Genomic DNA, 18,118 nt, shown 5'->3' on the forward strand with positions numbered 1-18,118 from the left:
TTAAATCTTTTTATAGCTTCTTTTGACAAGCACGAAGCGTGATTCCAAAGGATTTGCAGTCTAATCTCCGGACAGTTGGCTTTGATTAGTTTAACTGTAACCACAAACAGACTTCCAAAAAATTGATGTTGATTTTTAACCCGCTTTGCTGAGGCTTCTAGAGTTATCTTAGATTCATCTGTTGTTATTGGCGAGCTTGTAACAGACTCAAGTAGATGCTAATCTCAAATTGTGACTGCTATTTAGTGTTGGTTTGACAAAAAATGTGACTTGTTCACCCCTTCTTTATTATTTCCAAATTCCAAACTTTTGGAAGTCTTATGAGCAGAAAACATTACCTCATGGCACTTGCAGCCACCGTCACCAACATCATTTAATATGAACAGCGTGTTGCCTCTTGGATGTAACTCATTGACTTTTTCCCCTTTTCTGTTGCTGCCCTCAGCCAACGATCTTTTCATTTTTAACAGACAAACCACAAACTCCATCATTTTAATATTCCAAAGGAGTTGTTTAACAGGAGTTAAGCCCACAGATGATTGTAAAGACATAGTTGCAATCTGTGCTAAGTTGAAAGAATTGAACAGCAGGTTTTATAAAATGTTTTTAAAATATGTGTAAAACTAGGGAGGAACAGTAAAATTCGGTAAAATATTTTTTTTACAGTGCATCTTTTCCCTGATATTAAAAATTGCCAAAAGCTTTTAGCACAACTGCTGTAACATATTTCACTGTATATTTAATAATGTATATAGAATACTTTATACCGTATATATTTTTTTATATATTTTAGCTGTATATTTATGTTTTCTATGCTATGACTAATTTCTGGAAGTTTTTAAGAATTGTCCTTTGCTGTTGTTTGATATACAGTATATTGCACCAAAACCAATGGATAACCCCGTAACTATAGTTTTTGCCAAAATGATACAGTCACTACTATAAACCATAATAAATTCAATTTGGATCTCCATGTTGTGTGTATTGCTGGCAGATTTTTCTGTTTGATAGTTTCATGACCGTTTTGGCTAATACCAAGCTACCACAGTCATGATGTAGAAGCAGTAACTGTGACATTTTGGCAGATACTGGGGTTATAATGGTCATTTTTTGTAGGTGTTGTGTCAGGACTATAACAATTAATATCATGCATGCGCTTTTGTGTTTGACAGGAAAAGTCATCCTGGAAAAGTATTTTGCCTCCACAATACGTCTCCAGAATTTCTCAAAGAATTATTTCAGTCTGTGAAAACAGAAAATCACACGCTCTACTGAGCTAAAACTGAATACGTTAAAAACTTCCTGTTCTTCCAAATAAACATGAGCAGGGAACATGCAGAGTTCTGAGAAACTGCTTCAGATATTGGCGCAAAGATGCGTTTTAATATAGATGCCATGTGGTTTGTTCTTGCCACATGTATTCGACATTGAATGTGAATTGAACCCGAAGGTGATGTTTGGATACGCCATACTGTAAATGCACATAATAGCATGTAAAATATATACTTGTCCGAACAATGCTTTTCAGTCTTTTGATGCAAAACTTGATATCTGCTCAATTAAAAAATGTCTATGGAATTTCTTATCAAAATTACTTTAATGGTAGCAATAAATATGTTCAAGGCACCCTCACCATTTTATAAGATTACATCTACATAACAATATTACGAGCGACATTGCCTTCCTTTAAAGACAACAGTCAGATGTTGAAATAATACAGAGTAATTTATGAGCGTCACCATCATGCTAAGTGTAGTCCATATAAGCACTTCTACACAACCAGGACAAGGTCTGAAAGAGAGGCTTTCGACCACCAACACATTTCTTGGACTGTTCTTGGAAAGCATCTGTAGTTTCCAGTCACGCAAATGTCCATTGGCCAATTTTTGTCTTTCATGGTTTCACGTTGGAATGTTGCTAAATGTTTTTGACCAAACGTCCAGGCTTTGAATAGACATCAGTGTAGCGTTCTGTAATTCTTATCAAAATACCAAACAACACTCCAAACGGCACACATTACATTTGAATGTACCGTATATATACTGTGTGATGAGAAAAAAGCTTCTATGTACAGTTTTGTTTTATGAAAATCGTTCTATAGATAAAACTGTCAGAGCACTCTCAGCAAGCACTGAACTGAACGATTTTCCCCTCCGATTGACAGGATTGTGTCAGCGTTTGGTGGCACCTTTATCCATCATGTTTTAGCTATTGATCAGTTAGATGAAGATTCCCAAGCTCAGTATGTTTACAACAACCAGAAGACTCGTTGAAGAATACAGTGCATTTGCAGAACTTGTCTTTGGTCCCGTTGAACGTTCACTTTGGGAACTGTAGCGTAGCTCCAACCCTGTCGCTGTACTACAACGCACCATTGGCGTCTGAAAGGACGTTGGCCTTTTCGCAGGTCGGTCCGGGCTGGATCCATCCGTAGGCCGTTCCCCAACAAACAACAAGGGCTGCCCCTTATGATCCACCTCCATTTTAAACAACTCGTACTCTTTGTGGGGAAGTCCAATTGCCAGCGCCTCGCAACCATCCGTCCAGGTTACGTCTTGCTCAACACCTATTTCCCAATCGCCCACCTCCCCGCAACTTCCATTTTGCGATGAATTTAATTCCCGCAACAACGCCCGCTCAAACACAACCAATTTTGCCCGTGTCACTTTGAAAACAAGCTCGGTGGCGCCACGTACTTTCACAGAGTTCCCTGTTTTGACATAATGCCCTGATGCAGACAGTGTAAAGCTAGGATGCCGGCACATTGGGTCGGAGTAATGTTGGTAGGTACCCTCCCAAGTGCGTTGCTCCTCATTGAAAGCAAAAAGACGGGTGAGAAAGAGGATGGATGGACGGGACTCGCAGCGTTGGCTCACCCAGCGCCCGTTCAGATCCAGAGGGATGGATGTAGGTGAGGGTAGAACAGGCGGATGGTGTTCAGAGCCTCGGTATACAAGTGCACACACTGGACATGGGTGGATGTGATGCTGAAAATAAAATAAAGCATTTTATAAGTTTAATAATAATATGTTTGTGTACACTGTGAAGTGGTGGGCTGTTTCAACCTGAATAAACTCAGCCGTTGGTTGAGAACATGGCAACATTTGGCCCAACAATGAGTTGAAACAACCCAACGTAGGTTCATGTAAACCCAACGTTTGAGTTTGCCCATTTTTGACCCAACCATTGGTTTAAACAAGAGTTTAAGCAAGATTAACTTCAAGCTGGTCTTAACTCTCACCATAGCGTTCTGTAGAGGCTCCTGATATCCAGTCGGTCTATGATGAACCCTTTCATTCCAGTCCGTGTGTACATCCCCTAAGAACAGCTCCTTCGCTGGCCTACTGTGAGAAGGATGATGGGTCTCGACCCTTAGCAACTCCAGCTCCATCATGGAGAACCCAAAGGCGCCCAAGCAGTCCTTCTCTTCTTTGGAATTAAAGAGTTCATACAACCGATGACGCACCAGGTGTTCACCAGCTTTGAGACCCAGACATGAAGACGGCAGACGGGTAGAGAGATGATGGATGGCCTTTTGGCTATGAACGACCATTCCTACTTTATGGAGCTGGTGCTCCGCCTCAGTCGCACCGTGGGTGATCCAGGAGGCCTGGCGGAGTCTCAGTTTTCCACGGATCACGAGGGAGTAGGAAGGCGTGTGGCAGTCGCTATCAGAGTAGTAGTGCTGGAGAGCTCGGAGGAGACGCGCTGGGCTTTGGTTGAAGGTGTAGGATCGAGTGAGGAATTCTGGACCGGGTCGCACCTCACACCTGAGAGACAGGAGTTTTTGTTGTTATTTTTTATTTTTATGTTATAGTGATAATATATCAAAACTCTTACACATAGAATTATGTACACACATAAAAAAGGTGCTTCTATAGCATCGAAGAACCTTTAACATGATCTGAAGAACCTGTTTCTGTTTCACAAAAGGTTCTTTGTGGCGAAAACAGATTATAAAAAAGTAAGAAATAGATGGTTCTTTAAAGAACCTTTGACAGAATGGTTCTTTGTGGAACTAAAAATGGTTCTTCTGGCATCGCTGTGAAAAACCTTTTAAGTACCTTTATTTTTAAGAGTTTATATAGGCCTAGTTTAATATCATGTATCAATTATAGTATTTACAATTATCAAAATGAATGTGCAGAAAAGCAATGATATGTGATCTTAATGTACAATTTGACAGAAAGTGTTTTGGTTCTTCTACCTGCTTGACACCCAGTGGCCGTCTAGCTTTGGCGGTATGGTGGCTGTGATTCTTGCCTCGTTCTGCAGGTGGCGTAGATGAGCCTGGCACTGGGGTTCCCAAAACAGCTTTGTGCTAAGGTTACCGTTGGGTGTGAGGGGGGCGGTGGGCACCTCCCACAGCTTGGTGCCCTTCACACACAAAACTGAAAAGAAACAGAAGGAAATGATCAGATGTCTGTTAACCTGACAGTGTGTGAGATTTAATTCAAGTCTGAATTATAGCTACTCGTGTATGCTTTAATAGCATTTCATCAAGTTGTCCTGAAGCATATGGAAACTATTTTATATCAAACTGTGGTTTAGGCTTTGACAGGGAACCCATCTTTTTAGGGGCTTAACTATTTGTTTTTATTTGGCATTATTGCAGTTGTGAACCACATGGTAGACTTTTGCATGTGATGTGTCTTGAGTCAAAGGGATTTTTTATTTGTTTAATTATTGACCAGGTGGAAATTGTTGGATTTATTTAAGTCTGAACACTTTGAAAATTGTTAAAATTATTTGCTTTTTGCAGTTTCATGTCGGTAGCAAAAATAGTGTACATTTTTAAAACTAAAGGTGCTAACAAGAGATCTTTGCAGCAAAGAACTAGTTCTTCCCTTTTTATAGTTTGTAGAACCTTTTTTACAAAGAACAGAAAGGTTCAGTGGTTGTTAAAGGTTTAATAGCATTAAAGGAATTGTTCAGTTAAAAATAAAAAATATATCATTATTCATTCACCCTCATCTGGTTGTAAACCTGTATATGAATGTTTTTCTGTGGAACACAAAAGAAGATATTTTGAGAAATGTGTCAGTGGTATGTGTTGATACAATGAAAGTCAATGGGGTCCCAAATTGTTGGGTTACCAACAAAATATATTCTTTGTGTTCCACAGAACAAAGAAAGCCAAACAGGTTTAGAATGACATGAAGGTGAATGGATAATGAAGGAATTTTAATTTTTGTGTGAACTATCCCTTTAACAACACACATAAGCTAAACAACAAACAGGAATCCTTTAGTACTAAGAGAGTGATGGAAAATATATATATATATATATATAAAATTTGACAAAGTTTGCCAAAATTCAATGTTTGAATGTTTTTAAAAACCTTTGTTTAAAGGGCTTTTGTAGGCATAGATGTTAAGCCAGTCCTAATCAAGCAATTATGTGGATTTTAGTTGCTTTTGCCAGTCTGAAACCATTTCACAACGTCCAAGTTTGCAACACTGCTCCTGGTCTCTTCTCATGACTCTGCAGCCACATTTCCATATAAATTAAATCTTTAAAAATATTTGAAAACACTTCAAAAAGCTTCAGTTTCTCTGTGCAACAGCAATAAAAAAACTAAAAGAAGAACATTTCACTTTCTTTATGGTCCATAAACGTGATTCTGTTGAAGTGGATGTGGTTGACGGATTTTGCATTTCTGTAATTTTCCATGTAATGAAACGCGATGAGGTCGATTAGAGCCACATATAGAATATAGATCCTAATCCTGCTCCGACCACGTTTTGTGGTAAAAGGGGTGAGGGGGTTACAGGTTTGGCACGTCACTTCAATCAAGCGACGTCTTCAAGGGGGTGGGAAGGGATGTTTGCAGCCGGCCAATGATAACAACAATTTTTGACACTTTCTTTTAAACGGATTGAAATGCAAACACACTCCGAGCGTGTGAGGACTGAGGTTAGCAAACACGGTACTGGGCAGCTTTGTTTGAGTTTTAAATCTCCTTCCCGTAGACCTGACCACAGACCTGTCCTTGAGTAAGATCTTTTATGGCGTAGTGAACCTAATGAGCAGAGAAAGAGAGAGAGAGCGGAGGATTTTGAAAGAGGTTGTGTTGGGAAAATTTGTTGAGTGCATGCAGAGGAGTGTTTTACAATGATACAAATAAATGTGCTCTTATATCAAATTTATTTATTATTTAGGACCTTGTTTTTTTCTGGAAGATGTCAAACAAGAAATTATTGCAATGTAGGGGACGTAACCTCACAAAAACATGTCTAGATCACATTTCACCAAATACAAATAAAAAAGAAAGAAATACAAATATTCATGTTTCATGAACTGACATTTTACTTATGTTTTTTTTGTAATCCTCTTTATCCTGAATATAGTGATTCACTTTACTAGCTATAATAGTGTAATTTGTATACATAATTTAATCAAATACTACTTGTAGTCATATTCAATAAGCAGTTTGTGCACACCATCAAAAGAAGTGTTTTTCAATGCACACTGCATGTTTTATAAAACCATCTGTTAATATTTTAGGATTCGCACATTTTTTGCCTTCAAAGGCAAGGCTTTGATGCTGAACGAAAACACTTTACAAAGAAGGACTGTATATACTGAGTCATGTCACCATCTTGTAACAGTAGAAACAGCTCGATTCATAATAGTTTTATTAGTCTAAATCAGTTAAATAAATAAGGGTTTTATTTCCATTTGTTAACTGTGCTCTCTAAACCCATCTGATTGCATTTATTGAGCATGTCAGAGGTTGTTTGCTGTCTAAATGAGGGAATTATTTCCTCATGCTGTTTGGAAAGAATCCACGCTCTTCTGCACTAAGGGATATTTTCCGATGTTAAGCTAAGATTTAAAAACAACAGATCTGTTGCCTACACTTTAGCAACATGATAATGTTAAATGCAGTTTGTGTGTTTTATTATTGTGTTATTTTGATAGTTACACAGGGCCTTAATCAAGCTGATTTTCTTTTGTCTTTTTTTATTTTAGGCAGGCCTGTTTTATATTACATGCGTTTGGATAACGTTTTGCTTGCAGTTACACAATTGACCCTATTTACTGGTTTAATACATGCTCCTTGTTTTGTGGATGATTCATACAGATGATATGCACATAATTGCCCTATAACAATCCTATAGACAATTCGTTTTACAGTTAGCAGTGCTATAATGTATACATCCTATGGAAAATTTGCAAAACTCTAAAACAATGCAAAATTGAAAATGTTAAAAGGAACCTTGGATATAGAGAGATATGCATAGCATATGGCTTATTATATTAACAATGGCATTGACTTTATAAATGTGAAATAAAAAAAACAGTGTAACTGTCACAGTATTCATATACTTTACAATACCTTACAAATTTAATGGGAGGCCGCCATTTTCAAGTCAAAATCTGTGACGTCATATGGTTACAACCTAAACCCGTTCTCTTAACGCTACAGCAAAGCACACACGTTTTCCACATATAACAGTAAAATATGAGACGTCGAACATAAGATCAGATATATAAATACACAGGGACAGTAGGTGGCGGTATGTCCTCTTGACACAAGCCAGCCTGCCTGCCATAAAAGAAGAATGCGTTCAGTAAGCGTCTGTTCAAGGTAAACATGCATTAAATCATAGCTTCAAACTACCGTCTTTAAGACAGTTAAGACTATTAAAGACATCGTCATCCACCATTATCGTATACTTTACGCATAATGAGAAAATATAAACACGATATTAAGATGGTTGCGATTTGGTTATTTATTCTGTATTAGAGCACACGTGAATTTAGCCCCGTCAGCGAATGACCGAGAGAGAGAAGACAATAGGCTACTGATGTGAATCAACATCAAAAAGTCAAAATCTGGATAAAATTAATTTTATAATGGCTAAAAACATCGTGTATATATTAAATTCGCAATGGTTTTGGTTATTAATATGTATGTTTGTATTGTTTCTGAACAACAATATTAAAATGTATGAAAATACAACAAATCGCGTCTTTATATTCTTAGCATTGTTTTTATATGTATTTTTATCATACAGCACCTTTTATTTACAGAAGAACTGATTAGTGTGTCGGTGTTCAGTTTGACTGACTGTGCGTGCAACCATTTTACGTCATCGAAGAAGAACATGGCGGCCTCCTCAGGTATCCTAATATTTTAGTTTCTTTAAAAAGAAAAACCTAAACGCAATACTCATTTATATTTGATGTGTTTCTAACGACAAATGCTAGTAGTGTAAGGCTATTAGAATTAACGTATTAAGCCATACATCTCTCTATACCCTGGGTTCCTTTTAAGTAAATCAAAACGTTGATTTGGTGGCTGACGTCAGCAAAAGCATCGCCCCTCCCACCAGCTCCAATGCTTTCTACAATCCAGTCAAAATCCACAGATAAAATTCTTGCCCGCCAAAATATATCACACATTACGTGAGTAACCGTGGGTTGCAAAAACTGTTTTAGGTAGACTTTAATAGTTGCTTGTCATGCTTTGGTCTCTGTTATGAAGTACGGGAGTTTAGGGTTGCGGTTTCTATGGTTGTTTAACATTTGTAGAAATTGTTTTAATGAAACACAACTGTACAACGTGCATAAGGATGTAATAAAAATGGTTTACATTTAAGTAAACAACTCGTTTCCGCCATAACGAGGTGAGAGCGGCTCGTCTAAACCCATTCAAAGAGTCAATTCACAACTTGTTTTAAGTCGTACTTATTTTTGTATCGTCTCTCTACTTATTAATTTGAAGAAAAAAAAATATGTACAAGGAACCCAAGCAAGGTGTTCGTCTTTTGACGTAAGTTATTCATTCCTTTAGCAAGAGACACGCAGTGACGTATCTCGTGCATTTCCGACGTCTGTCCCAGGTAAGTTTGCTGTACATGATATTAACCAGCAGAGGGGGCTGCGGTCGAAAGTGTGTGTGGTCTCGAGAGGAGAGCCAAAGTAAAGCAACCTGTCTTAATATCCCCTGCATATAACACACACTGGAGACATTGATTTATTGAAGAAGAGAGACTGGGAAATGGGCCTCTGACCGGTTAATTTGTTTGTTTTTATTTGTCATTTCACATTTAGCTGCTTCTCTCTCTCCCCCCATTAATGCGTCAGTCCTGAGTTACCAAAAATAAAAAATCCTGCTTTTATTTTATTTTCCCGCAGTTAGTTGCAGCCAGCACAAAACACCTGCATGTTTTTTTATTAACAACATTTTCCCGGCACTCATTTTTGGGCATGAATACATTTGGTAGTGTGTTTTTGAAATATGACAAAAATTTAGTGTAAAAATCATGACAAAATGTTTCTTTCTTTACCTTACATTGGAATTCCATGTAAATACTATGGTGCGCTGAAAATCATTTAATCATCTTTTTACATGATTTAAAATGAAGTAGAAAGATGAAGAATAAAAGAAGCCCTTTGGAACATTCTTTAAATCATGCCGTGATCACATAGATCATCAGGTTTTGCACAAGCTCGGCTGTCATGAAAGCATAAAAAGGAACATACCGAGCACTAACACATTCTAAAATTCATGATCATTCTTCATTTTAACGTTTCACTAGAGATTATTATTGTACCAAGTATTGTGCCTGCTTCTCGCATCAGATTCCTGTATGAAACTGCTTTTGTGCAGCCCACTCCTCACTCCCACCAACCCCAGCGTTGATAGCGTTCCCTGATGAAAAAAATCACCACCATTTACACCTCATTTACTTCACAGAGAGCTCAGATTCCATGCACTCTCTCTTCCTCTCTCTCTGTCACTTTATCTTTGTCTGATGAAGTACAGTCAAGGTATACGTTTCGGACGCTAAAATCTATTGTTTATGTGCATACGTTTATTTAAAGTTTGGAAAAATATGTGCTTGTGGATTTATGGAATTATGGACTAGTATAATAAGATTTGGTTATTGAGGAGTTCAGGGGTCATATGAAGAAAAGGGTTTTCTGCCCCCAAGTTGTCTGTTTCTTTATCATTTTGCAGGATTGTTGTCTTTTCATGAACGTTAAATCGGCTTAATCCAGCAGTCGTGTTTATTGACAGTAGATAAAGCTGGATTAGGAGAAAGTTTTTATTCCAAACTAACAGGTACCCCCAAGGGTGTCTCTGGGTTTGGTTAACTCAACACCTCTGTGATAATGGCTGAATAATAACAACATGGTATAGTTAACTTAATCTGAACTCAAAATTGTTTATAGTAGATAACATCTTGCTGAGCTAACCTTTAACAACTACATTTAATAGTTGGTGTAAAATACAAATTAGGTTTAGAAAATCATTCTTTAGTTGATATTTAATTTAGAATAAATAAAAGTAGGCGTCTGTTGTTTTAACCCATGGTTAGGTGAAATATAGTCTTTTTGAGGTTAATTCAAACCAACGATTGCGTTTGTCTATGTCCAAAGTTTTAAAGCAAAGCTCAAGATTGTACTGCCCAGCGCAACTTTACACGTAATTCTGTATATGCTTAGATGTTTAGTGGACGGTCTGATCTTTCACTTCTAACGTTGATTGATGGCTATGCATCCGTTTTTAAGTTTACGCCTACTATCCATGAACGCCAGGCAGTCATTGTCTCATCACTTCTGCTTATTATTCATGTTTTTATTGAACACCAGATGGATCTCAAAGCAGACACTTCAAAAGAAAATGATGAAAAGAAGAAAAGGACCAGACGTAGTCGAGCGGTTGCTTGGCGCTGTCAACAATAGCAGAGGAAAAGTTATGGTAGAGATTGCATGTTAATACTGGAATGTCTTCATGCTAATAGTCTGTGTGGAAGCATAATTTCTTGTAAAATGAGCAATTTTCCAATATTTTTCCTTTTAAATCAAAATAGACAATGTTGTGGCCAACCACAATACAGCATCACATTAGCGTCTGTTTAGTCATATTATTAAAGCGGACACATGTTACACATTCGCAGAAAAGTAATATAATGCCATATAATGAAAGAAAAAGAAGGCACGTTTGCGTAAATGCGCACACACTAACCCGCAGGGTCACGGGTAATTGCGCCAGACTTTTTCCCGTTCTCTGTGGGCGGCCTGATAGTGAGAACAGAAGCCTATTGCTTTCTTCATCACCCTAACCATCCCTGACTGAAAGGAAGGATAAAAAAACAGGGCAGTAGAAGAAAAACAGCCAGTAAATGGCATAGGAACAGAGGCGGTCATTAATGCTATTGGGCTGTTACTCTGATCATTATTTTAATGGTGGCATTAGTTCCAGGGCTGCGATTTGCTTTCAGGGGAAACAATGGGCGACTCTACGCCCCTGCTAACTTTAAAAGGGGCCGAAACAAAAACTAGGGTCTGGGGCCCGTGGAGTAGACTGACTAGTAGGTGAAAAGATCAGTACACAGGGAAAGGTGAGAAGAAAATCACGGAGTCAAGCCGAACTGTCTGTCTCTATGGTAAAGCATTTATATGAGGATGTCTTGAAAACTCCAGGGAGACCCACCTGAAGAGAACATTTAAAAGAAAGAATTTAAAAGTTTATCCAAATGAAGCTAAACAACTCATCTTGAGTTAAATGTTTAAACATGATCTTTAATGCATTTTAATGTATTTCATTCCTGCTCAATTAAATTGCTGTTGAATGTGTTGCTTTTCCAGAAGCTTTGATAATGCAAAGGGTCAGTATCACAAACTTTTTTTTTTGCTGTTTCAATTATTGGCAATTTAAGGGTGTTTAAAAATGGTCTCAGGATGTGAGTGTTAAATTAACGTTTATTATAATTATTAAATAAACCCACATTATTTTGGCAGCCGTTCATCATCCTTATAATTGAAAATACATCAGTGCCAAGAATAAAGATGCAGTAAAGCATCTTTGGATCAAACGCAGTAAGAAAATGCTCAGACTTGTTGGTCGCTGTAATGAATGTGTTTTGCTTGGCTGCTTTTGAAAATCACAGCCTTTTGTTCACATAGTAACAGTCATTTCTGTTTTAAAGATTCTCACAAGGCACATTTGTAAATAAAAACATTTGGCAAATCAACAGTAAGTGTTGCTCCTGTTTGAATGATCTCTAAACATTGAAAAAGTTCTTCCGATAAGCATCGGTTTTTTTTCGAGGCAGCAGTACATTTCGAGAAAATATATAGATGTTTTTGTGGCATCAAGCTGTAAAACCATTTTTAAAAGTACAATGCAAAAAGACTACAGTGATTGAAGAGGTTCAATTGAAAATGTCATCGTTTTAGTCTTTAAAAATAATTACTGGGCCTGAAATTGGTAAAACCTCTAAAGAATAGATCAACAACAGACACAAAGAAAGGAATAAAGGAGGTTAGAGAACGCGTTAACTAACCTTGCACCAGGCACACCATCCAAAATCTCCTCAGCAGGTGAAAAAGTCTCTCTCCAGCCATGATCAGACACTCCCCAAAGCACTTAAATAGAAATACAGAATTTAAAAGAGAAAAACGTCCCGTGCCGGCCGGTCACCTTGAAATGACCAGTTATGCAGAAAAACGTAATCCACTTTCAAAGAGTTTCATCTCAAGTGTAGTCTTTTAGCGTGAAGTTTTCCATTCATGATAGGACTCCGTGACTTCAGCTTGCAGAATCGACAGTAGAATTGAACGTCTGTCACTTGTGGATTGTGTGCTGTCTCTGGCAATGTTAAACCTGTGCAGGACTTGTATGCAGTCTGTCTGTATGTGAATCTGAACTAAGAGGAATGAGAGTATGTTGGAGCGAGGGAGGAGTAAAACAGCAGAGAGAGAGAGAGAGAGAGAGAGAGAGAGAGAGAGAGAGAGAGAGGAGGAGGGAACTTGTGACCTCCCAACATTAACCCTCTGGGGAACACTCAGAGCAAGGTGCAGGAGGGCATCATCAAAGCCAAAGCCTGACCACAACGTTAAATTAAATCTCAGTGTGTTCATTTTACACGCACACACGTAGACTGTTTTACAGATGCAAAGCAAGCAGAAAGTTCCCTGCGTATACTTTTTATTCCTCTACCCCACACATATATTTTGGGCATTGAAAGAGCCATGGCATTGCGCCATTTGAGTATAAAGATTTATTTATTTGCCATTTGAGGTAAGCATGTTGGAATCCTAACTTGAGCCTCACGACCGCTGTGGGTTTGGAAAAACAATAAGGTAGATAACAGAACGCGAGTGCAGTCCAAAAAATATATATCAGTGATTATGTGGCATAATACCATTCAAAACGATGCTTCAAAGGGACATATCTCAGTATGAAGTGGTCTATTGTTGTGTTTTCACAAATAATTCTTTCATTTTCTCCTCCAATGAATCAGGTTTGGAAGAACATGGGATGAGGGTGGTCTGGTTGCTAGATGTGGTATTACAAACGGTATGTGAGACAAATAAAGTTTATTTAGAAACATGAATGTTTTCCAACGCAACTTAAAACGTTGAACAATGTCGAACAATTTATGATGTGTGTCGTTTGGATTCTGTGTTTTCATTCAAATCTTTGTTTACTCAATTCTATAGAAGTCTTCGGAAACAGAAGCTGGGATGTGTTGGAGAGTTTTTATGAGACCGGTGAGGTAAATTCGATTCACCAAACGGTCACTAGCTGATCTCATTTCTGGACGCTCCCGTCACTCCATGACACAGTGATGCTGCCAATGTGGCCAATGTGTTTGTTGCAGTCAGACGTGATGATTGAAAACAGAACTGGATGGAGGATGTAACCCTGAAGAGCGCCAGACCGTGTTCTGAGTTTCACCGCTTGTGGTTTGGTCTGATGAGAAAATCCAGTATCCAGTAACCGATGCAGCTGCACAGGCTCGGCCGCACACATTTCCAGAGCTCTTAAGAGGAAAACCATCGCTGAAGCGCACAGCTAAAGGTAACGGTCAGCACAGGTCATGTTTTACAGGGAGGGAATGGGTTTTGGGCCAGGGCACCATCTGTAGACTGCGGCACAGCTGCATATTTTTCATTCGGGAATTCAAAAGTTTGTCATGTTTTTCATGTATGAGCAATCAGGCATGATAGAGTTTTGTTGAATAATGACTGCGTTTCTTTAAAAAAGTAAATCAAATCCTTCTGCACAAATTTTGTTCAGATTGAATATCCCGTTTAAAAAAATGGTTTGTGAAACTATAAATGCTGTTCATCACATCTAAGCGAGAAGAAACTGTAATGTTAATTCAGATGCATGTTTGTATAAAAGAGAGAGAGTGAAGTTATATCTGAATCCCAAAATGTGGTTACAGCGCCCCTCATAGGGCCTGTTCAGTTACACACGTTTAAGGACATTCTCCCTCTTGCTACTGAAGGAATAGTTCACCTACACATTAAAATTCTCTTATAATTTCCCAAAAGGTCCCGAAATGTTGAAATTCCAGAAACCAATCAGAAATATCATATGTCACAAGACACCGCAACCAATGAGATTTGAAGCTATCGATGTTTTGCCAAATTTGAATTGAGCAATTTTAGTTTTCACGTTCGCTACGTAAATTAAAAATATTAATTGTTTTCTCACACATCTTTTGTTTCACTTCAGAAATCATTTTTGAACCCGCTGGAGTTATTTGGATTGTTTTAATGATGGATGTTAGCGTTATTTGGAGCTTCAACATGTTGAAACCTGTATGTGTAAAAAAACAACTGATATTTTAATTTAAAAAAAACTTTGTGTTTAGCTGTAGAAATAAAGTTGTGTACATCTAGGATGTCATGAGGGTGAATACATCACTTTTGGGTGAACTACTCCTTTAATCTCTCTCTCTCTCTCTCTCTCTCTCTCTCTCTCTCTCTCTCTCTCTCTCTCTCTCTCTCTCTCTCTCTCTATTGTTGTTTTAAGTCTTCTATCTGTATAAAGCCGGCAGTCTCTGATCTAACACGCTCACACACCCAAAACCACAAACAGCTCTCTAATCAAAACCTTTCTCTCTCACTTGTCTTCTCTGTCAAACACTCACGCACACACAGATTTGATGACATCAAGGTGCAAAGCCCCTTTAGAAAACTTCTTTATCCTTCTCTCTCTCTCTCTCTCTCTCTCTCTCTCTCTCTCTCTCTCTCTCTCACTCTCTCTCTCTCTCTCTCTCTCTCTCTCTCTCTCTCTCTCTCTCTCTCTCTCTCTCTCTCTCTCTCTCTCTCTCTCTCTCTCTCTCTCTCTCATGGCCTGTTTGCTCAGTCATCTGTGTAATCGTGGAGATTTGGCTTTAGTAAGTTGTGTTACTTTGTGAGATATGAAAGAGTGTCTTTTCCATCCCACGCTTCCTCAGAGATGCCCCAGCGGTTCCAAACCAGTGAAGACTAACACGTGGCAGTCGCCCAAGCTCCAGGAGGTCCGACCCAGCACAAGCGGGTGCCAGGCCAGCTCAGGAAGACGGGAGGGTGTCTGGCACAAAACAAAAGCAGTCATGCCCCTGCGCCTAAGATAAGATCCACTCTCTAATCATCACACATTCGCATCCTTGCGTGCTGTCTCGCAGCTGCACTGTTGTAAATGCATACACACACACACATACTTGAAATAGAAACACACATCTACTCGTGCTAAAACACATACAAGACATTTAGACTAAGTGATGATTTAAATGACATGTGTTGCATTGGATTTTTTAACAACTAAACTGCAGTTAAAGTGATAGTTCACACAAAAAATTAAAATTCATCATTCACTCCCTCTTGTCATTTCAAACCGTATGACTTTCCTTCTTCCGCAGAACACAGAAGAAGATATTTTGAAGAAAGTTGATAGCCAAACATTGCTGGTTCCCATTTACCATTATACTATGCAAGTCAATGGGTGCCAGTTACCAACATTCTTTTTTCATTTTTGGGTGAACTGTTACTTTAAGTAAAAACGGCAACTTGTCGTGGAAACTGTTACTTTTGACGCTCTATCGCCATCTCTGTTGAAACATAAAATTGCAGGTTACTTCACGTCTGTTTTGTCGCACCTGAGCTGAATATGTAAATCATCATTTTAAGTAAAGGAGAGAGGGAGATGGTTTTAATCACAGATTTTTTATGTACTTACTCAATTAAAAAAAAATGTAGACTTTAATCACAGTAAAGTCATTCTTTTGAGAATGTAGTTACAAACTAAAACGTCTACAGTGATAATTAAAGGGCCAGTACCTTCTAGTTTTTATTATATTTAATTGTGTTACATTTATTATTTTATTCTATTTTATTCAGAGCAAAATGTAATTTATTTTGTACAAAACAAAGAGGGTTTTCAAGTTATCACCTCTATTTTAAAGTTCCAAACTGCATAAATGTGTATAATAATATGTTTGGTACTCCCCAACACTGCCGCCATTGTGTTTAACTTCAGAATGTTTGCTCTTTGGTTGTTAACTCAAACTCGCACATCAACAGTTTGCTTCTCTGTCTATTTACGTTTAATAGCAACTATTTCTAGAAGAGAAAAGTTGCCCTGTCTACAGACCTCCTGTACGGATTCCTTCGATGGAGGTCCTGGATGCAGGAGATTTCGCCTTTGCTCTTCTGATACTCCATCTGTGCTGATGTTTATCTGCGTGTCTTTTTTTGCATAATCAGAGTGCAACAGATGCCCAAACAAGTCAGAGCAGAACAACTTGGGAGGCGTCGAGGTTACCCCTCTTTCATCCGGAATTTCACATAGACATAGCCTGGAATATTTCAATTCCCATTCCGATGCCACATGGAAGACACATTAGCCAATTGACCTCTAACCCGCTGTGGGTTTCTCGGTGTGTGTGCTCGAGCGAGGCACAAAAATAAACATTTGTATGCACAAGCATGCAGAGTTACAGGCATTTAGACGCAAGCGCATGCATTCGGGTCATTAAAGCAGAATTCCGGTTGTTGTTCCAGAGGTTCGACTGACAACATCTGCAGATCCAACAACACAAATAAAACAAACGCTGGTGTAGGGAATGTACCACTGTCCTGTTTCTCAAACTCTTTTGGCTTTTGAATCAGATGTGATGTACAGAAGTGGCCAAAAATGATATCCGGAGGGTGTATTTGTTTTCAACATTTGCTTTTAATGACCCCTGAGGTTAAAGTTAGCCATCAAAATATGTGTATAATAAAGAATGGAAAAAAATACAACTTGGTAAATTTGAAAAAAAAATATGATTTAATAAAAAAAGATGGACATCAAATTTGGACACTACTATTCATCTCTTGTATTTTTTAAATATTTTTTAAAGTTGCCACGATGCTAGGGTGATGTGGATGGTTGCTAAGACATGGTAAATTGGTTGCTAAGGTGTTCTAGATGTTTTAAACATGTTGCTAAAGCATTGCTTTGTTTCTGTGATGGTCTAAAGTCAAAATAACCCAAATGTAGTCCCTTTTGTGAAAAAATCCACTTTACAAATGAATGAAAACTTTGTGTTATAATGAATGATTTGACAACAATGTGTCTTGTAATAGTCACAATACAGGTGTGACTTTCACAGTTTATTTCTTCAAAATTCTTACATGGATCACAAATGCGATTATCTTAAAGAATTAGAAATGATGGACATGTGTTTGGCGGGAAGAAAGGGTTTCTGTAATAATGTGGGTTTAGCAGTTTGGACAATGGAAATCTTCTTGAAAAATCTCATCACAGCACATTTTCGTTTGCTTGGAGTTCCTTCACTTCGGCTCAGAGACATTCCCCGTGTGAGAACACAAAGACCAGATCCTTGACTTTATCATTAATCTCTGTAGATATGTGAGCAAACGCCTAGAAAAGAACCCCTTTGGCGCGTTTGCTAGCGCTCTCCTCCTTTCTTTGCCTTTTACTCTCGTCCTTCAACGTTTGCTGGCCGCTTTGGAGATAAGGCTTGTTGCCGGGAGGTTGAGAAGATTAGACGCCTCTGAAGTTTGCATTTCTCTCGTCTGGTAGCAGATCGGGACATGAGTGTGGCTCGATATCCAAAGCATCTCACTTTCAACACTTTACCGTGCAATGATCTGTGACCGACTCACCCAAGCTTAACTTAGCTCAGTGTGTTAATAAATACCCCAAAACAGACCTCGTATCTCCATAAGACATCAATTTAACACTGTATTCTATAGGTTTGAGATAAAAAGTTTAACTTTCCCCCAGACACGTGTTATCTAAACTAGTGCCGAGCAAGCTTAGTTTTGTCATGTTCACATTTACATTATGAAAACATTCCATGACAAACATTTG

At 38.3% G+C, this 18,118-nt stretch overlaps 1 protein-coding gene and 1 long non-coding RNA gene across 2 annotated transcripts; one reads left to right on the forward strand and one right to left on the reverse strand.

Moving 5' to 3' along the window:
- Positions 1 to 1,408: 1,408 nt before the first annotated feature.
- apcdd1l (adenomatosis polyposis coli down-regulated 1-like) lies at positions 1,409 to 12,823 on the reverse strand. The gene is made up of 4 exons (XM_057339063.1): positions 12,306 to 12,823; positions 4,208 to 4,391; positions 3,242 to 3,770; positions 1,409 to 2,987 (listed from the first exon to the last, which is right to left on the reverse strand). The coding sequence occupies exons 1-4, from the start codon at positions 12,364 to 12,366 to the stop codon at positions 2,220 to 2,222; spliced, it is 1,542 nt and encodes a 513-aa protein (XP_057195046.1). The 5' UTR covers positions 12,367 to 12,823; the 3' UTR covers positions 1,409 to 2,219.
- Positions 7,561 to 18,021, forward strand: LOC130557366 (uncharacterized). Its single transcript, XR_008963294.1, has 6 exons — positions 7,561 to 7,594; positions 8,041 to 8,130; positions 13,266 to 13,321; positions 13,465 to 13,520; positions 13,626 to 13,825; positions 15,216 to 18,021. It is a non-coding gene; the product is annotated as an uncharacterized LOC130557366 (long non-coding RNA).
- The last annotated feature ends 97 nt before the right edge of the window (positions 18,022 to 18,118 follow it).

The sequence above is a fragment of the Triplophysa rosa genome, linkage group LG7 (assembly GCF_024868665.1).
Source record: "Triplophysa rosa linkage group LG7, Trosa_1v2, whole genome shotgun sequence".
NCBI classification, from domain to species: domain Eukaryota; kingdom Metazoa; phylum Chordata; class Actinopteri; order Cypriniformes; family Nemacheilidae; genus Triplophysa; species Triplophysa rosa.